The 21,594-nt window shown below is 41.1% G+C and overlaps 2 protein-coding genes across 5 annotated transcripts in view; one reads left to right on the top strand and one right to left on the bottom strand.

Moving 5' to 3' along the window:
* LOC117775323 (serine/threonine-protein kinase 32C-like) overlaps nucleotides 1-14,563 on the bottom strand; it is an 86,391-nt gene extending 71,828 nt beyond the window's left edge. Inside the window, exon 1 of the mRNA XM_034608370.1 lies at nucleotides 14,035-14,563. Within this exon, the coding sequence (XP_034464261.1) occupies nucleotides 14,035-14,116 (82 nt within the window). The 5' untranslated portion in view covers nucleotides 14,117-14,563. The remainder of the gene's footprint in view (nucleotides 1-14,034) is intronic.
* The window catches only part of LOC117775324 (leucine-rich repeat-containing protein 27-like), a 34,922-nt gene that overhangs the window by 10,509 nt on the left and 2,819 nt on the right, over nucleotides 1-21,594 (top strand). Inside the window, exons 1-6 of one of the 4 annotated variants that reach the window (XM_034608372.1) lie at nucleotides 16,370-16,522; nucleotides 16,749-17,033; nucleotides 18,102-18,232; nucleotides 18,560-18,618; nucleotides 18,932-19,084; nucleotides 19,960-20,149. In XM_034608372.1, the coding sequence (XP_034464263.1) occupies nucleotides 16,821-17,033; nucleotides 18,102-18,232; nucleotides 18,560-18,618; nucleotides 18,932-19,084; nucleotides 19,960-20,149 (746 nt within the window). In that variant the 5' untranslated portion in view covers nucleotides 16,370-16,522; nucleotides 16,749-16,820. Of the gene's footprint in view, nucleotides 1-16,369; nucleotides 16,583-16,748; nucleotides 17,034-18,101; nucleotides 18,233-18,559; nucleotides 18,619-18,931; nucleotides 19,085-19,959; nucleotides 20,150-21,594 lie in introns of those variants that run through there. The other 3 variants (XM_034608373.1, XM_034608371.1, XM_034608374.1) reach the window with 3 other exon arrangements.

Raw genomic sequence — 21,594 nt, 5'->3', positions numbered from 1 at the left:
GAAATTGGACCGCTACACACAGAGGAATCACTACGGTAGGCTGTATCATACATCTAAAGGCTGTCAAGACGAAGAGCCCGCAAGATGAGAACACTTCAGAGGATAATTCTGCACTGCAGCATGGGGACTCTCTCACATGCACAGCACTGTCACAAAGAAACATCATCTGGACTGTGTGAAAACTTCTGAGGTTACCATGGCAATAATGTGTCCCTTTGTGTGTGTGTGTGTGTGTGTGTGTGTGTGTGTGTGTGTGTGTGTGTGTGTGTGTGTGTGTGTGTGTGTGTGTGTGTGTGTGTGTGTGTGTGTGTGTGTTTGTGTGTGTGTGTGTGAAGTTACAGTGCCACCACATCATTCCCTATTCCCTGCATTGGCATAATTCATTCACCATGATTCACAACTCCTGGCCCAGCATCGGCACATTGTGTATTCATCACAATTTGGCTCATTATTTAAACACAGGAGAGACATTGTGGACTGGACTTTTGGTGAACTACTGTTATATGGACTCAGACACTATATAGATTGTCTGGAATGCAGGTCAGTGTTCGTGAAGGCTGCTCCTTCGGCAGAGTGTTAAGTTTCTCCGGAAAAAATGCAATGGATTTATTGAACAGCCCTGCTGTTTCTTTAAAGGTCATCGTTCCCAACCAGCATTATGAGTCCAGGTCAGCGTCTGCATAATCATTACAGCATAAGTAGCAGCAAAGAGCTTCATCTCCATGACCACTGCTGCTGCTGCTACTGCATTTTGGGGGTATATTTAAAAAAAGACTATATAATAAATGTGTAACAGATTTGGAGTAAAGTCTGATGCTGAGACTACTCTGATCGGAGAGCAAATAGTCAAGTTGAATTTATGAACACACCCATAAATGTTTCTTTTTGCTTGGTTGGTTTCGTTTTAAATAAATAAATAACTGACAAGAATACTGTTAAAAAACTAAATCGATAAGCAGTATCAGTAAGAGTAGTCATTACAAACCAAACGCTCATACTGTCCAAGTAATAATAGAAGATGTTTGGGACGAGCACATTAATAATAAAGCTTTGGGGTTATTCAAATTAAATGCTCCCAAACAAAGATAAAAGCTTTGGTCTAGAAGTAGTGGGTCAAAGAGGCATTGTGTATAAATAGATGTAAATAGAACTAAAAATGTGTTTCCTAGTTTAATACCTGATGATACTCAGTCGGATCAGAATATCATCAGTTATACACGCGCACACTCAAATTCAATAAAACCTTTTTTTTGTTGGGGACGGGATATGATGGGGAATCCTCCGCTGCTGAAAGAAATCCGAGAGAAATTAGCTGATCATAGAAAATGAATTGACACTATTGATTGTTTCAGTCGATTTGAAAAGCAAAAATGTGAAACATTCGCTAAAACCCATCTTGTCAATGAGTGTATGTCCTTCTTTTCTCTGCCCATATCATATCAAACTCTTTTCTCATTCATCATAAACTATTCTGTAATTCCATTTGGTAAAAATGTGAGGAAAAAATGAATATATATCCACGTTCTCTGTCTTTGCCTGCGCAAGATAATCTACACTGTTCTCCACTTATTGAGTCAGACATGCTAACCCTAGCTTTATTCTGAGGCTTTATGAAAAACACTTACACTGCGGCAGAAATGCAAATTTGGCATCACCTCTGAGAGCGAGCTTCCACCATATTGTTATCACTAAACACAAGCATTGACTCATGCGTAACCAACCATGGACACAGCCGCTGAGTGGGTCCAAACTTCCTGCTGCCTATACACTGCATCTGAAACAAGTTCTTCTAAAGTTAAATATTATTTCAATACTCAACTCTAAATGCTACCACCATCCCTGTGCATATTCAGTAGGACCTGGTTTCATAAAGCACTGGGCTGTGACACACTTCAGTGAAAAAAAGTGGACCACGCTCCAGGGTTAAAATGCCATACTAACCTCTCAACTGTTCACAGAGGGATACATTATGGATCTATTTAGAGCCTGGTGGGAGGTGGTGGGAGGGAATGTGGTAGATAGGAGGAGGAACAAGTCACAGGCTCTATAGAAAAGCATTGAAATAGTATACTGTAAATACACAGACCCTAAAGTCCTGAAAGGTTATATTCATGTCGTGAGAGCAACTTGCCTTTCAGGACTTACAGGGTTCAGTAAAACAGAGTTCTATACTGTCCAGTGCATTGTGAGCAAAAACCAAACAAAAGAAGGTTCTGAGGTGACTCAGGTACTGAGAAGAAAAAAATAGCACTCTTTATTTTCAGCCGCACAAAGGTGAAAAGTACACTGAGGGCTGAATAATGCATCTTCACTTCCAACACCGTCGGTCTACACAAAACACCGGAGTGCAGTGTGTGCTTCAAGATGTGGATAGTCCAAAAGATATAGTCACAATAACCTCTCCAATTCTAATCTGAGGTCATTCTCGGGAAACATTTACTGGGTAACCACATATGCAGTCTGCACCAACCAGGAGAGGGAACGGTTATATCAGAGGTGGAGAACCTCCTGCCTCCGAGCAGTATATGGCCGCTGCATGGAGACAATGGTCCAACCTGCAAGACAGTACATGCTGAAGAAACACTGTAGGAAATCTCAATATTTCCCTCTTGCCTATGATGAAACAGATACAAACAACAACCAACTCGCCATGTTTTATGTAGGATCACTGTCGAGTTTGATATGAGTTAGAGTTCTGTCTTCCCTGCATCTATCAAAGGTGAGGATTGATTGTTCAAGTTGTTCTGGCTAAAACAAGCTATGAGTAGCATCAACATCATCTGACATCAGACTCCTCTCGAAGAAGAAGCAGTTTCAGCCACCTCATCAGAGAAGTGTGATTTATGCGTTCAATAATTTAGTATGACCCTCGAAGGATGTTATAAAAGTTGAAATGGCCCTTGATAGAAAAAAAGTTTCCCACCCCTGATATCATCGGTACCTCACTGCACCCAAATACATTGGGCTTAAAAGCATGCAGAGCCCCACTAGTGTCATATGTAAGAGCCATGTGTAAACCTGTCGGATTCGTAAACCGAATTCATCAAATCAAACGACTTCCTTCTGCAGGTTTAGGAGTGAAAAATATAACATTGCAACATGAAAGCTGTGAAACATCCAATACAAATAAAATACAGCATTAAAACTGCTTTCAAATCTAGATACAGTGAAGTGGACTGGGTTGGAATATGAAGTTGCCGTCCAAATACTCCATTCCTTGTTGTTTACAAATATGTGCACACAGATTTGTATGCAAGGTTTACAAATCTGTGGGCACGGATTACAAATCCAAGAGCACAGTTTATATACCATGGGCATGGAGTACAGAGAGTACATATTTACAAATGGCTCTTCTTTTCTTTTTCCTTAGCTGACCCTGGGGGGCTTAATAAGAAGAAAACAGCTTCTTGTACATACCACTGTTTTGTTCTCTGACCATAGGAAGAGATAAAATACTCTTTACAAACTGAGCTCGAGCTGAAGTACTCCATGTATGACACTGCATTTAAATGTGTGTTTAAGGTGCAAGGAAAGGGACACTGTGGCCTAGTTCTTTCCCCCTTATGAGGCAGAGGCAGGACACGTTGTGTTCCGGCCTACATACACCTGAATTCTGTTCGTCCTCACAGCTATTTAGGGCAGAGCTGTATATTCAGGTGTGCACTCTTGTTATGGCTCAGCCCAAACTCAATTCTCCCCAAAAAACCTGCATTGTCAAAGTCTTTGAAACTCAAAAAACAGTCGTGTGAAAGTCATAACTCTCTGCAAATCCATGGACACGCATTTGGGAATCTTAGAGTAGACAATCTATCATTTTAGATGCTGGTATCAGTATCAGAACACCTCTTGTTACATCCACACAACTACGCTTTCAATTTCAAATGCATCAACTTTGCTACGGATACGCCTGCACACTACTCCAGAGTTTTAGAGCCGCTACAATGGAGAAGTTTGGAAATGCTGCAGGACCCGTTCTAGTTTGAAAACTACGGGGCAGCGTTTTAGTCTCGACAGGCAGAAACAGAAATGTTTGGAAACTATGATGTACACACTCACACCCGCTTGCTGATTGGGTCTTTTCAGTCACAACATAACCTTTGCTGATTCGTCAGGCTCCTCTCACATGACCCGACCCCCTTCTGATAGATAACCAGCATTAGCATTAGCCTCAACTACCAGTGTAGAACACAACACGGACAATCAAATGCTGACCCTGTATATTGCTAACAGCTGTTGTGCAGTTAAATTCTGTATTTTACAATGATACAACTCCTGGTGTACGTGAGTGGTTGTGTGTTGGTATGGACTTGGATTCAAACTGATACAGAGCCAAAACGCTTGTTTGGACAAAGATCGTTTTAGTTAAAAGCAGTTTTCAAATGAAGACTTAGTAGTACGGATGCAGCCTCTATCTAAAATCTTGGTTTATAAAACTTTGCATATGGATTTGTAAACCAAATGTTTGGTTTTTTTTAAGCTGACCCTGGGTGGGGTGCAGCAGTACTTTCAACACCTGTGAGTAGCAGAGTGATGTTTTCACAGACCTCTGGTGTATGAAGAGTAGGAGATGTTTTTGCATACACAGTACGCTCCCCTGAGGGTGTGATGGGCAGCTGGAAAGGAGGAGTGTCTGTCACAATCAATGGAGTCACATTTCAGTGGCCATTCACTGTGGAGCACTGCAGGAATGAGAATGTGGATGTGTGTGTTTGGGTGCTACCAGTGAGCCAGTGTATTTGCATACCTCATAAGTAACCTGATTACTGTTGACTGTCTGCAGTAATCTGATTTCTTAAATGTCATGTACACGAGAAACTCAGTTTTCTCAAGGGAGGCGAAGGATTAAGGTAAATCTGTTAAACGTGGCTGGATTTCTGCTGTAAAGACTGGTTTTCACTTAGCAGTCACTGGGTTTCTTGCAGGATTTTTAATAAAAGCATGAAAAGACTTCAGACAGAGAAGATATTGCTTGGTCCAGCTGGATGACAGGTTGAAGTTCGTTATCTGGGATGGTGCATCCTAGTGTCCAAAATAATTCAATCCAAACCCCAAAAATGTTTGATGGCTAGAGAAGGAATCTGATTACTGACCATCTGCATGTAAACACTGTTTTACAGTAACATGGCTGTGATCACATGATTTCCTGCTGTAACCTGATTTCTCTAAAAAACATTCTTACTTGTGTGCCTGAAACACAACACAGGTGAGCGAAAGGCTCTACATAAAGAAATACAGTGGTTGTGGTGTGTTGTGGTAGAGGTGCTGTCCTGTCCTCTTCCAGCACAGTGAAGATCAGAGTCACCTTACTTCAACCTTGTTCCCTCAGTTACAAATAGCCTCCTAAAAAAATCCTATCCCTGACGGACGGCCATAAAAATAGTGATTGTCCAATCGTAGCTCAGCAGCTAGACGTGGCAGGTCTTTGTCATTTCTGTCATTATTAAGAGATAAGTGAGTATATTATCTTTTGTTAGCATTTATAATACAATATTACAACAGCAAATGTGTAAAAGAAAATCAATGAACTAATTGCAGCAAGACTCACACTCACCTATGTATAACTGTGAATGCTCAGCCCCGTGCATAGGCTACGTGCGTACCTACGGCTTAGCTTCGGCGCAGAAGCATGAATTAGGCTTAACACGCACAGACTAACAATGAATATCAATTTTTACATAAAGGACTTTGGTGTGATCAGTTCAAACTGAATTTCGACAATAAATGATGAAGATAAATGATAGCACAGCTGTCACCTACTGCGCCCCCATTAAAGGCAGGTGTAAATGACATTGAGCTGCCAGGCGATGAGAACACCAATTTGGGACAATAAAAGTACCATCAACAATAATTACGATATTACGTTTTTCCTCTGTTATTGTTGTAAACTGTTTTTCCGTGCAAGAATGAACAGCTTGACTTGCATAGCAACAGTTAAAGAGAAGGTTGCCTTTGGCGAATGGTCGATAATCCCCCTGAAACTTTTGTTTTTAATTAACTGAAGCTAAATAAGTACCTTACCAAAAAGGCAACCAACCAGCCAGAATGATATTCTTAAAAAATGCTAATACATTTGACACAGAAACAATGCAGGGACACTGAGAGTATCTGAATACTGTCTTTAATTAGTTTCTATGGGCAATCATGTTTTGAGCTGCCGGCTAAATGAAGCATAGCAGCCCAGGGTTTGTCTCACTGCACCGAGGCCACCTGACAAATACAGTCACTCCACACACACACGCACACGCCCTGCATATTGAATGGGATTATAAACTACAGAGAGTTTACATCTGTCAGTCTGTCAGGCAACTTGTGTTGACTTTGTGATTTGCAACCCGAGTCTTTATCCTCTCCAATCCTCCTTATTTGCTACGAGGTTGCCTGAGCATGGGCACAGTGAGAATGTACTTAAAAGTTTCATTCAGGTTTCCCACAGGCAACGGGCTCGGCAAGAGCACCGAGTCGCTTCTCTCTGTCATGAATTCTAGCTCAGCAAACGAGGTGGTGCGAATAAGCCGAGTGTGGGCTGAACACAGTAATGCATTTCTCCTTAAAATGAACAGTGCGACCACAGAGCCAAATATGTAAGTAACCCAACTACCGCTGCAAGGGTAACACTTTAGTTTGCTTTATTAGATGCTCCTCTTATCACTTCCAGTCTTTCATTTCCCACAGACAAAGACGAGTGGATTTATGGTCCACAATAAAGCTCTGTGTGCTCATTCCCTTTGTGGAGGTCAGGAGAGTGAAAAAGCAGCGGCGGAAAAGCTGGCAGAAAGGAAAGACAACACAATCAGCAGGTGTGAGAGAATCCGTGCAGTCACTCCCTCGCCCTACCAGCCCACATCAATTTCATTCTCCTTGTCCTAATCCCTTCCTACCCGCACAGAACGAGGCGCTGAAACAAACACCTCAACGAGCAAGAGCGACCTTTCTTCTCTCTGTTGTCACCACCACATCAAGCTGAGCGCGGCTCTTTGAAGACTCTTTGGCTCTATCACCGGGGCTGCTACAACTGTCATCACCTGGAGCTAACAGGGTTACGTAAGACGAAAATTGCAATTCAGGCATCGGGAGCTGCTGGATCAAAATCAAAAACTTTCAATATGACTGAATGCACACAAGATTAATTATTAATTTAGCTTCTTCAGTTTAAGGGGGCTGGCATTGCTCAGGCTGGATCACAACCAGTGTGCTGTGAAAGGCCCTTTTCAGACCTGGAATTAATGTCTGTGTTGGGTCTGTTCACACCGGGTATTAGACTGTGTCTCCACATTAGGAGTGCAGCTGTGGTCACAATTGTTTGTCCGTATTTGACCGAGCCCGTGAGAAAATGAACTGAGCCTGACCCAAACCTGACAGGAATTCAGTTTTTTCTATCAGAAGCCCAATGTTTTTGCCAATTACAGGCACGTGCAACGTAAAAAACGAGATAAGCTAGCCAAGTGACCAAACCCGACTCAAGCCTGAATATCTTTTTTACAGATTTTGCCCGATACTTGGACCAACCCGTCTGGTTCGGTCCCAACGGGCTCGGGTCAGGTATCCACACTCTACTCCACATGCATCTCCTGTGACCACCTGTGATCAGATCTGACTTCCTCGCTCTATATGCAAATACACACGTCCATCATTGTTGTTTACAAAGACCAAATGATGTTGTTTTTACCCAGTCTGAGTTTACAGATGGGTCCATCGTCAATGTGTGTGAGAGTGCATGTTGCTGTGTGTGTGTGTGTGTGTGTGTGTGTGTGTGTGTGTGTGTGTGTGTGTGAGAGAGTCGGTATGAGAGGGAAAGAGAGAGAGCAGGACCAGGAGAAGCTGAGCAAATTAATGTACTGGACGCAGCTGTACAATGAAATCAGATTTTACTCATTTGAGACAGTGAAGAAAATATATATCAAATCATTAGTTATGGGTCAGTGTTAATGCTGTAGCAGGGGCCACAAATGAATCAATGTATGGGAAACATTGAGATATCACTCGGACTTTAAATGTGGCCCAGCATTTGTGTTTACATGACTACAAGATTGTGTCTCATTTTAAACTGATTGGATCTAAAATGCATTCTCAGTGTGTCTTAGAGCTGTCCACTCATTGGATCACCTGAGACAGATGTAAACACCAGGGGCCTCATTTATGGCAATGGTGTACGCACAAAATGGAGTCTGGCAGAGGCGTACGCCATTTATAAAGCAAAAGTTGGGATCTATAAAAAAAGCTTGAATTGATAATGGGCACACCTGCACAAACTCTGACCCATTCGTAAGAACATTTTGGAGAAGGGACATTGGCAGCGCAGATGTGAGGCAGTGAATTGAAGCCACATTACAGATCCACTGTATCATGAATATTAAAACCAGCATTATTTTTTGTGCTTGTGAAGCATAACTTTTCCATTAGCACCCTTCAATTGTAAAAGACAACTTACAGCAAATTACTCTCAGATACCATAAAATGTCATTAAAGACTTGCAGAACTTAGTGATAATTTACATTGTGCATATATCACAAGGTACAACTTAAGTTTAGACACAGAAAAAAATTGCTTTAATTTCTTCTTCTTTAACTGAGAGTTCATCTGCTTTCAGCAATTACACACAAACTTGCATATCAACTTTTAATGCTCGAAGTTCAAATAACAATTCAAACTCAAGTATCAAGCGAACCAAAAAAAACCCTGGTAAAAACAGTTTTTTCCGTACTTAAAATTTACTGGCTGATTTTTACAATTTTTCTACTTGATTGATACTTACCAAGTATACCTCGACCTACACTTCTTTCAGTGCTTGGACTTGAGCTAAACAAGTGCTCTTCAGTTTCTTCCAGTTTTGAATGAAGATCACTCACAGCTTCAACTGACACTTCAGCTCGACTCGGGACTCACACCTCAATTGACTATATTTCACTACGCAACACGTAAACACTTCAAGCTCTTATAATTTCAGCCATTTCAACAGTTTGAAATTAAACTTTTCAGTATATTTAAATAGTCAGGATACTTCATGTTGAGGCCTGAAGATTTATTTCTAGAAAATAATTAAATTACATCCTGCTTTTCCCTTAAACCCCTGAGCCATATATTACATATTTATTCCTGAGATTGATGAACTGTTACAATACATTTGATTAAAGTGTTACAAGTGCAAAGTTTCTACACTGTAACTACTCAGCAGTGTGAACTGTGGCCATGCTCTCCGATCAGATGATATGCAATATGACCAGGACGGCACTCAGGCCACCTATTGTGTTACTGCAAAGGCCAATTACAGTGGACCTCCGCTGTGGTAAGAGCCCGGTAGCTGCAGGCAGCCGTGAAGTGGGGATGAATAAAGAGAGTGAGAGAAGCCAAGAGTGGAGATGAAAGACAGTGAACGCCTCTGTATTCAGCGCAAGTAATCAGCCATCTCTCCCTCTGCATCTATCTTTATCCTCAACCAAATCAGCTTCCAGTGCCTCATACGCTCATCTTTGTTGGGAAGAACATTCACACACACACTCAGGCGGTCAGGCACACGCACACACAAAGAGAGAACAGAAGTTTATTGTCCACAGATGTAAATGTCCTTTCGCTTTAACTTGGATGATCATATGTATGCGACAATGACAGTGAACAGTGAAATTAACAGCATCAACTGCATACATAATCACATGCACGTTTTGCCCACTTTGTAAATCCTTTTGGATCAAAAAATTACATTTTATTTTACATTACATTCATTTAGCTGACGCTTTTATCCAAAGCAACTTACAATAAGTGCATTCAACCATGAGGGTACAAACCCAGAACAACAAGAATCAAGAAAGTACAATTTCTTCAAGAAAGCCAAACTACAAAGTGCTATAAGTAAGTGCCATTTAAGTGCTACTAAATTGTTAGTTTAAACTTTTATTGAAGGTATAGTCGGAAGAGGTGTGTTTTTGGTTTGCGGCGGAAGATGTATAGCAAACAGTCGTGATTTTGTTGAGTGTTTAGCTCGGAGTGAGGGAGCAACAAGCCGATTGGCAGATGCAGAGAGGATAAAAATAACAAGTAGACCCCCTTGCTCAATTAAAGCAGGCAGTTGTCCATCCAGCACTGTCTCTCGTGAATACTGTAGCACATTCACAACAAGTTCCCGCTGTTGTTCGAAGTTCACACGAGAACCTGGAGAGAGTGAAGTGCTCCTTTGCCCTGAACCCAGCTAATAGTCATCTGAACACTCTGCCATTCACCTCCTACTATGTGGAGAACTTGGAGAGTCAAATTACTCACTTGCTATGAGTGGTTGTTTTCTTTAGTGGTTAATTTACCAACTGAATGATTTATGATTTTGTTCATACATTTTGAAAAGTACTGACAAATACCCAGCGACGCTCAAAGTTACGCACTCCACAGACGGCAATTAAAGATGCATCTCCACTTCCTCTCACTATAAAATGAAGCTAAGATATCCTGGATGAGAGCACTGCCATCTTGTGCCAATAATATTGTTTGCAGCGAGCATCTGCACAGTAGCGATCACGGAATGGAGCTGCAGTATCAAAGTACAGCCAATATACACGTCTGTCTCAGCTGTCTATCATGACGTTTCACCATGTTTCTATACCACAAATAACTAATCGTACTACACTTATTGTATAAAATAAGCACTTGAACGTACATTCGTGTGATAAAAGCTACCTAAAATGACAGAAACCATCTTTGAGAAAAATATTTTGATGAGCACTTCGACTTTTGGTCCATGTCCCATCCACTAACATGGAGGAGGCGGGGTAAACAACCTATAGTGCAGCCAGCCACCAGAGGGCAACCAAACTGCTTTTTGCATCTTTTTCAGTGACACCATCTTTATAAACAGTCTATGGTTTACTCTGACCAGCAGCCAAGACTCCATGGCAAATATGTATCTATCACGATTATAGTGACCAAAATTATCACGGTTATCAGTATTATCGCGATATCATTAGATTGTGCTGTAAATGTTCAAAAACTACTAATAGACAAACCATAGTCATTTCACCAAGTTTTATATTGACATAATATATATTATCAATAAAAATGATGATAGTATTTAATCTAAGATTGACAACTTGTTATGCTAAGCGCAGACACTGACCCCAAATGTCAGAGTCGGGGAAAAATATCAGTGTTTGTTAAACGTTTGTTAAAATGTGTTAGGTCACCCTGCATATCCTGCTGCACAAGATTATGCTTTTTTCAGATTTTTCCTTCATATCTTTCATTCTGGCCTCTGGTGTTTACTTACGTATCATAAAGGCAAGCAAATTATCAGATTCCCCAAAATTTCCAATTAATTCTTTGAGGGGGCACAAGTCAAAAAGTTTTGGAACGGCTGCACAGGGTGCTGTACTTTCTGACATTTAACAAGTCATGTTCACTGGTGTAGCAGCAAAAGAGGGGGGAAAAAAGAGGCCACGGCTACTACATCACTTATTTACCACTGACTGTTTATTTATTTCTCACCTTGAATGCTGTTGTCAAAGAGTTTCCGTGAGAAAAGCAATGCCGAAATGATCAGGACGCGCGCCTCAATCAATTCCACAGCCTTCCCCTGCTAATCAAGCTATCTGCCAAAAAAGCTATTTTGGCAGCTACGCTTGAACATCAACCTGACCGCTTGATTACGTTTGCAGCTTCTCGAGCCAAACGCTGCTCTGATATAACTGCCTGGTGTAGGCCATATGCTGTTTTCCAAGGAGCCGAGATGTACTGTTTCTAAGAGACCTGACAGGCAGCAAGAGACATCTAGAGTCGAAGTCAGCATCCACAGCGCAGTGGAGCACGCTTCGCTCACACCATTATCAGCTCTTTGAAAGATGAACAAGGTGAAAGAGAGGCAGCTGCTTTACAAAGACTGTAGAATCAGCGCCTCACAAATGCTCACGGTGACATTAACAGATGTCTTTGTTGAATGCATACATGCCCTCCTCCTACCTGGAGTGTTTTTAATGTTGCCTAAAAGGCCTGGCACTCTGGAGTGCAACCTTGTAGCATTACATCAAGTGCACCTTTGCACCAGGGAACACATCCAACCTCAGTTTAAAGGCAGGTATCATGACCGAGATGATACTCATGATGATGATGATGATGATGATGATGATGATGATGATGAAACTGACTCGGGACTCTGGCCAAGAACATCTCTCTCAAGCTCAGTACATCAGCGTGGCCTTTGATCAACTGCTCAATGAATGGATGAGAGCACACCACTCAGGCTTGTAGGACCACTCCTGTTATCTTCAATAACCACTCCCCTTGACGGTTGTCTGAATCAGTTCTTGAAGGCTATTGACAAAAAAGCTGTGAGCTAAATTGGGTTTTCCTTGTATACGGGAGTGTGTCCTAAACACACACACATACACACTCTCACACACACACACAAGCCATATGACCATGCCCCTGCAGAGAAATGACCTCGTTTACTTAAGTTTTTGCCTGTAACTTGGCCAAGCACACTGACTATAGCGCAGTAGCGACACAGGATTTATGCGGTCTATACTACAGATTCAGTGATCCTATTGGGTTCACTTCCAAGAGGCTTTTTCCCCTTCATACCCTGACAAGATACCATGAATTAACCTTACTTCCATGCACGACACTAATCTGGTCCTAATTGTGCAATTAAGTCTCTGTCTTCAAACGGTCCATATTTCAAAGCGTTCATTCAGGCATTAATGTATTTTCTCACACAGTTTGAGCAGTAGATTTTTTTCTTTTTTCTTTTTTGGACTGTGACTGGGTGGTAATGCTACACGTTGTGCTTTGAGGGAGAGATATTCACATTATCTGCACATAAGCTCATTTGAAGCAGAAACTTTGTATGCTGTCAGTGTTCGTTGGGTCGTTAGTGAGTGTGAGGAAAATGCTAATTTTAAGGTAACATGGCAGTTTCATTGTCGCCTGTGGATAATTAAACTGACAGAAGTAGGAACTTGGACTTGTTGCCTCAGACATAGGGCTGGGTGAGAGAACGATAACTATATTTATTGCTATATTATTTTCATCAATAGCAATACAACAAACATTCTATATATATATATATATATATATGTCGATATATTGCCTTGGTCATTGTGTAAGCATGGTGAGGAGATATGCACACAATTGGCTTTAATGTTCTACATCAGATTTGTAAAATGTCCTGCTGTTCATTGAGTCATTCTGTCTCCATAAAGAAGAGTTTTAAACCACAGAATTCTCAACTTTTAATGATTAACACTTGACAAACAGCAAAATATCTTCCTACCAAACGTCTGTCTGTCTGTGGAACGCCTTGGCATGAGTGTTGTTAATGGCCAAGGAAGTGAAGTGCAGAGTTTGGTGCGATGTCAGTATTAATAAGAATATTTTAAAAACAAGTGGCCAGCGCTCCGTAGCAGTCAGTGGGGACTAGGCAATAAAATCTTCATTGCAGATAAACCAGGTAGGATGAACACACGAGTTACCTGACTTCACATGACCAGCTCTTCACACAACATCCAGCACACAAACAACAAAAAGGGACAGTATATTGTAGAACTGTTTTAGGACAGACCAAGAGAACAGCTCATTCCAAACAGACAGGGTTACAACAACAGCTACTGCACTAGTTTTACATATCTGAGGTGGAACATTAAGGCCAATTATGTGTTATATCTCCTCACTTTGCTTACACAATGCATATGCAATATATAGATATATACTGAACCATAGTTATATTGCTATTGATGAAAATTATATGGATATTGGACACTTTTGACTAAATCCCCCTCAATCAAGACAGAAGAACTGCCTTGGTAAAATGTAAAGGAACAGTCTTGCACTTTCTCTAAGAGCCCTATCAGCACCAGTGTCCCTCTGTCAACAACATTTAGCAGAAACTTTCACAACTTCAGCAGCTGTGGTATCACATGTTAGTGCTAACTTCAAAGACAACTTCTCATCAAAGCAACCAACACAGTTAAGACTCCTTCACGAGTTACTATTATCATTATTATTATTACGTTTATGGTTATTATTATTGGCCCGCCTTTTGCTTTCCCCACCCTCACTCACCATCTTCCTTCTCGTCGAACACGGGTCTCTTTGAAGAACTGTTGGCCCCCATCCTCTTCTTCCACTTGCCCCAGTGAAACATTGATGCTCAGATTGCATTCCTCGCTTCTGGGAAGAGAAACTACAGCTCTGTGTCGGACCCTCTCCTCGCAAGACACCGACACGAGCCGCACATTTCACCCCCCGAGAGCGAGTCCGTTGGGTTTCTTCCCCCTCTTTATTTGTCCGGTGTTTGGTTCTGACGAGAATCTGAGCAGCTCGGAGTTAAAGTCTGTCAAAACACCAGCACGGGGGGGGGGGGGAGAGGGCGGGAGGGAGAGGAGGGAGAGGAGCAGGAGGCGGCGACCTGTGCAGTGTTCAGAACGGAGAAAGAGAGTTGAGTGAGTTACAGCTGCAGCTTCGTGTCATCACTGGACTCTGCTGTTGTTCGGTGGTCTTCCGGAGCTGCTGCTGCTGCTGCTGCCAACCAAACCCACAGACTCTTGTTTGTCGGTGCTGAGCGCGAGAGCCGCGTCCGCCTCCAACTCGCACACGCGCAGGCAGGAAGACACGGCTGCTTTACAAAATAAAAGCACCGACGTGTTCCAGGAGCACTGTGGTCCCACGCGACGAGCTCCCAGTGGTGGCGGGGATTCACTGTGGGAATTTAAAATGCAAACTGTATGTGAATACAGAGTTATGAACAGATTCATTAATAAGACATCATTAATCAACATTTATATGCAATCATTTAAGTCTTCTAGATAGATACATAGACAGACAGACAGACAGACAGACAGACAGACAGACAGACAGACAGACAGACAGACAGACAGACAGGCAGGCAGGCAGACAGACAGACAGATGGACAGATAGATACTTTATTGATCCCAAAGGAAGTTTAGGCCTCCAGTTGCTTAAAACACCCATACAGTGCCAGAATTGGGCCTGAGGTGTTAAGCACTAAGGTGAAAGTAAAGGGCTTTCAAATATTCAAATTGTCAGCAATAATTATTATATTAGGCTTAAGAAAAGAGAACGTCGCCTAAAACCAGAGTCTGTGAATAGACCAGTTCAGCTTGATTACAGGTTTGAGTTTGTGTGTCTTTTTTGTGTCCAACAATTTTAAACAATTACCTTGTGATCAACTGCTTTATTTCAGATCTGACAAGACAACAAACAACTGCAACAACATCTGACAAGACAACAAACAACAACAACAGCGCTGCACACAAAACTGAAATTTAAAACAGGGAAAACGTTTTTCAAGATAAATAAATAGCAATAACAGCAATAATGGAGCGAGACACAGTTGCAGTAAAAACTGATGATAAGAGGCTGATACTCTTATTACAAATTACAAATAATGTTTATAATATTGTGTCAACAACAAAAGATTTTGGGTGTGCAGATATTTTCTTATCTTTCAAACTTAAGCTCTATTTTTGTTTGGCAACCGCCGAAAAATATAGATGTGCATGATTTTCATGTATTTTGGGCTTCGTGGATTAAAACCACAGCAATAGGACATGCAAAAATTACTTTCAGAGTGTGATTGTGTGTTTAAGGGAATGAGTCCTCTGAGACAACTTGTGATTTTTGAATATGGGCTACACAAATAAAATCTGATTGCTTGATTGAGTATAAAAAAATGTATTAATAACAAAAAGAATAATGCTTTCACGCTGTGGTGTCTAATCATTACACTGAAGTAGGAAGTAGAAGGAAGTTGACTTTACTGGAACAGATACAAATAAATAAATAAATAATTAAATCCTTTTAAGATGATCTGGTGTTGTGTCATCCTCTGGTGTGACTGCCAGAAGGTACTCTTATATTGGAAGTATTTACCGGAAGCTCCTTGCTCAGCCTCCTGGCGGACTTGACAGTCGTGAGAGTAGTGTGACAGTTGCTGGCCAGTGACTGGAGTCGACGTAGCAGTGTATCACAGACTGTCATGCATATCAACACTCAGCAGCAGCAGACTGTGTAGGTGAAGCCAGGATAGCTGAGAACCGACTGAGGCTTTGTCCCTGTCAGAGGCACAGACACACTGATCACCATCATCCTGCAGCTCCCATCCACCTCAGTGAATTATTCCACAATCTCATTAGCAGATGGATGGATGGGTGGTGGCGGATCACTGAGGAAAATCAGGGTTTAACACGTTGTCTTCAACCTGCTCACTGACGCTGGTCTCACTGCACAGCATGAATATTGATACCGTTCAGTGTAGTTTTGGTCTGCGATCTGCCCATACTTATATGTATTTATACGTTTTACACAAAAATACATAGAATCTGTAGTTCGTCTATCATGAATGCGCTTCGTCTTGTTTGCACGTGGGCAGCTGCCGTAGTTTGTGTTGGCCGCGTTGCCATGGCGACGCCGTCAAACTCGAGAGAGGCGCAGTGCAGCTACAACTTAGCATGAACAGTTTTTAATAGTGTTTTTCTTCTTGTCAGTGTTGGTTTTAAAAAGACACCGAGTGTGGTTCACAGGTTTAACGGTGTGTTCCCCCAGAGAGCAGGTGAGCTAACACGGAGGTGAAACTGGAGTTTAATCAGGGGTTAGTGGTTGTATCTGTTAGCTAATGTTTGATAACAGCAGGGGGTGAATGGCTAACACCTGCTTTTTATGGAAAGTCAAAATCACAGGTAGTAGTTTTCTGCAGATTAGTTTACACGACAACTGTCCATTGAATCTGACCCTTAAAGGAACTTTCTTGTTTTCAGACACGATGAGGGACATGCCAGTGGAAACACACACCTGAAGACCCAGGGTATCATCTCTACACCAGTTCTGTAATGTCTGGTCCAGAGGAGGAGGAGGAGGCTCAGGACCTGCAGCTCAGCTCTGTCTTTGGGAACGGTGTCATCAGACCTCAGACCCCCCTCCCTCTGCCTGAGGATGCTGAGCCACAGGAGCAGCATGAATATTATCCCACAGAGATGCTGAGTCTGAGCAGGACAAAGCTGAGACATATTCCTGAAAGGATTTTGAGAAGTAGCACACTGAAGGTCAGTTTGGACTTGCATCGGTCTGTCTCCACACATCCAGCTGCACACTGCAATGATAATGATGAATGAATAAACTTTAGCATCTATAAAAACCCAATTTCAAGTTGCTTTGTGAGTTTAAAAAATAATTCAAGGGGAAATTTAACCCAAAAATGAAAATTAACTATTATCTACCCACCACCATGCCGATGGAGGAGTGGGTGAAGTGTTTGAGTCCAAACACAAACTGCAGCCAAATCCGATACAATTGAAGTAAACGGTAACCACTTCTTCAAGCGTGGATTACAGCGGACATTTAGGCTAAAAACATGGTATAAATTACCTTGTTTCGAGTCGTATTTGAATGCGTGGGCTTACAGATACGTGGATAACATCACAGGAACAGTATGGAGGCATTGTATTGGATTTGGCTGCAACGCTGTTTACCCCTGAAACTCCTAAAGTGTTTTATGTTCATCAAACACTTCACCCACCCCTCCATTGGCATAGTGGTGAGTAGAGTATACATGAATTAAAATATTTGGGTGAACTATCCCTTTAACGAAGCAAATAATAGAAAACGAACTTAATACATTTCAGGATCTTACACCTTTAGACAACATTAGAGCACTAATATAAGAATACAAAAGTAACAAATTAGAAAAGAGTAAAAGCGAAAAACAAATAAAATATTATGAAATTATTATAATAGTCCGTAAAATCAGAGCTAGATTAAAAAAAAAATCATAATTTAAAGTAAAAAGTTTCGGGTGAATTCAGACCCGAAGTCCTAGGAGAGTTGTTTGTTAGTTCTAAAGAGTGGCGTCACCTTTGGTCCTCAGACAGGGCTGTGGAACAGGGCCTCACTGAGGACCTTAGGTTATGACTGGACACATGGTATCAAAAGATCTGAAATGTACTTTGGTGCAGAACAGGCTTGAAAATGGTTTGCTGCGACCAGTTTCGACTGAAAACGTAAATTCAATTTAAAAATCGATATTCCATCCACTATAATATCAGGCCAACAATGAGATATATGTGTGTGATGTATTCTTCTGCATTATTCTAACTGCATTGTATCGTCTTCAGTATTTATATCTTGAAGGCAACCAGATATGCAGTATCCCAGATTCACTGTTCGCCAGCCTGCCCAGCCTGCAGTGGCTGGACCTCAGAAATAACCTAATTGTGAGGCTCCCTGCTGAAATTGGCTTGCACAGGTAGGCTACTTATGCAACTGCTTTTTTAATATTCTCTGATTGATTCCAAATGTCACACCATGCCTGGGCCACCAACAGAGTACAGTATGCCCATTTGTCAAATTTTAGAACTGATTTTTAATTCATTTTTTCTTCTATTATAGAGTTTTTAAAGCCAAATCTGTGACTCCACGCTGTGGCGATTGAGATTCACATTATTATAAAGATGTCTGGTTTCCTTTATGACTTATGGCATACATTCCCCGGTTCAGCTGAGGACTAAACATGTGTCTCCATCAAGACATCTCCATTGCAGTCGTAGAATAATCTATGATTTGGTTCCTGCAGGTATCTGAAAACATTGCTATTAGAAGGGAATCCTATCTCAGAACTTCCACCAGAGTTGGGTGAGTTGATTTCTGTCTCTGCTCTTTGAAATAAGAAGCTTTGTCTCTGTTTCATTACTTTCAATAGGCAGTGCTGGCAGGGAATTTAGATCTAGATAAACTGCAATGAATTACAAGCAGTGACTAACGGAAATGTGGTTTAAAATAGATTAAATAGATAGCTGTTATAGCTTAAACTCATTACTGCACTGTTGCTTGCATTAAGTTAATGAAGGTAATGGAATAATGTACATATAATAATAATAATCTGGATAAGAGAGTCATCTTAATTGTACAATGAAAAAAAAGGATTAATTATTGGCTTTTCTCCCAGGAAATGTGATTACACTCAAAGGCCTGAACCTGAGGAACTGCCCGATCACTTTCCCCCCACGAGACATTGTGCACCAGGGGGTCCAGGGCATCCTTCAGTACCTGAGGAGCATCATGGCTGAGCGTCAAGTTAGCACGAGGAAGGCCGCTCCAGGTGAATCAAAGTCACCTTAACTTTGAACAATGCAGCAGCAAGGTGTCCAGTCATGTGCGCGTGCAACCGAGCCATCTGCTCTTTTCTCAAAGATAGGGCGGCTGGCCACAAAAATAGATCTGTGCCCTGGTACCACTTCACTGGTGTGACTCTTGTTCCCTTGGAGATGTTGTGTGCAACGCAGCTGACTCTCTCTTTTTTTTCACACTCACCCTGTTCCAGCTCTGCAATATTTTTAGCTGTATGGAATTGATCGATAACCTACAGGCTCTAAACAGGAGCTCTCTGTCACTGAGCACTGTCTGGAGGTAATCACTGTGAGAACCCCAAGACAACCCTCCACAGGAGAGGCTACTGCTGCACAATGAGCTGAGCCAAACCCTTCAATCACACAAGTTATCTCCCTGCCTACAAGCCTATTAACAAAGACAGGCCTCTGGTCACCGGGGGGAAATCTGCTTTTGTTTAATTGGCACTAAGTGTAGCAGATTTGAAGATAAACCATTCATTTACATAATGCATTGTCATCAACCCTTCTTAGCTGAGATGACATGGAATATTTTGAATCTATTTATCCTACATGAGGGTAAAAGTTGCATTTAGCCACTTACTGTTTAATTCACTGAAAACTTGCTGAACACAATCTCACTCTAAGATCCAAACAGGTTTTTCATAAATAAAATTTTGCCTGCCAATAAGTGGTTTTGTGAATTTGCTCCTAAAATGCTGTTAAATCTTAGCTGCAGTTGGAAAATAACTCTGTATTCTATTAGTAATTCTTGGAAGCCAACTGTTAACCATGTACTTCCACTGCAGCTGCAGATTGCGTTGCCCTCACATCACACTTCTATCTGCCATGGTTGTTTCTTTGGTAGAGCTGCCAGTGGTGGAGAAGCTCCAGTTGTCAGACCTGACGGGGTCCAGTATGGAGGAGCAGGACGAGGACGAGATGCAGAAGTTCAAGGAACTAAAAGATAAGATGATCCTGCTGGACAGAGCTGAGTGGGGTGCAATGGCACAGGGTGATAGAAACCCAAAGTCACATCTTCATCCCATTATCAAAGGGTAAGTAACGTAAAGGTGTTGGGCTAAAAGGACGGTAAAGAGAAGTGAAAACCCTGACATGTTGGGGCATGAGATTTGATATTCAGATTGAAACCATTACCAGCTACCAGTTAGCTCAGTTTAGCATAAACACTGGTAATGGTGGGAAACAGCTTGCTTTCTCTAAAGGTTGTAAAATCTGCCTACCAGCCCCTCTAAACCTCAATAATTGAATTAAATGAATTATATGAAGAGAAAAAAAAAAATATAGCTATATAGTAGTTATATATATATATAAACATATAAATATACAAAATAATAAAAAAATCCACATTGTACATGGTTGTGTATCCTAATCAGATTAATTCCAAAGTAAGTTTTTTACATAAAAAGGAATTTGCTTTAGTGTTTAGTAAATAACAAAGAAGAAGAAAAACAGGGATGGGGGGGGGGGCATAAGAAAAAAACTAAGGAGCAAGTACAGTAGAATTAAATATATAAAAAATTAAAGTAACATATATGTACAATATGAAAATATGAACTGGAGTATTACTTAGCTGGGACCAGTAAGTTAATGGGGTCTCCTCTGCTTGCCTGACAACTGGTAAACAGTTACACCTAACCATTTATGAAATGGCAAATTGTCATCTTTACACAAGGGAGATATGGCATGTTTATTTGTGAGCTTTAGAGTTGCTGGTATGTAGATGTTGTTACTGTTGTACATTGCTAGGCTGCTGTTTCTACTCACCCCAACTGCTTCCTTTAACTTTTATTTAATATTTAGACATTTAAAGTACTATTGTTCTTCTTATCTCACTCTCTACCCGAATGTTAAACTATTTCTTCAAACAAAAAAGTCGAGGCCAGTTACTACACTGGCCATACTAAAAAAAAGAGTTAATAATTAAATTAGAAAACAGTCATAATATTTTGAGTATAAGAAATACATTTAGGAAATATTGAGCAACTGTCCTCGCTGGAGTTCCACTCCTTTCTTCAGAAACTATGACAACCTTTTGAATATCACACAGATGTAACCAACAATATACAGTCACCCGCTACCTGACAAATTTCCTCCAGGACCGTGTGGCTCTTTCTTCAGAGTAGATAAAGTCCTGATACTTATAACAATGTGGTGCTGATTTGTAAAATGATGTTTGTCATTTGTGAAACAGGATGCTCCATGTACCTCATTTTAACACAGGAGACAGGCTGATCTTCTGATTCCCCCTTTAAAATGACACGTAGCCCGAAATTACAAAGTTATTCTCATAATATTATGGCTAATTTCTCTTAGTACTATAATTTGTTTACTCTTTAAGTAGCCTTAACACTGACTTCTCTACTGCCCTCAGAAAGATGAAAACAACATGGTATCTAATTGCTTCTGCTATTGTTTTCGTACAATGAATCCATCCTCTGTTGAGAGATTTTGTACAGTGAAAATGTTGGTGACTACCTGA

This window comes from Hippoglossus hippoglossus, chromosome 15, assembly GCF_009819705.1.
Source record: "Hippoglossus hippoglossus isolate fHipHip1 chromosome 15, fHipHip1.pri, whole genome shotgun sequence".
Classification (NCBI taxonomy): domain Eukaryota; kingdom Metazoa; phylum Chordata; class Actinopteri; order Pleuronectiformes; family Pleuronectidae; genus Hippoglossus; species Hippoglossus hippoglossus.
This window is presented reverse-complemented; position numbering and strand designations above follow the sequence as displayed.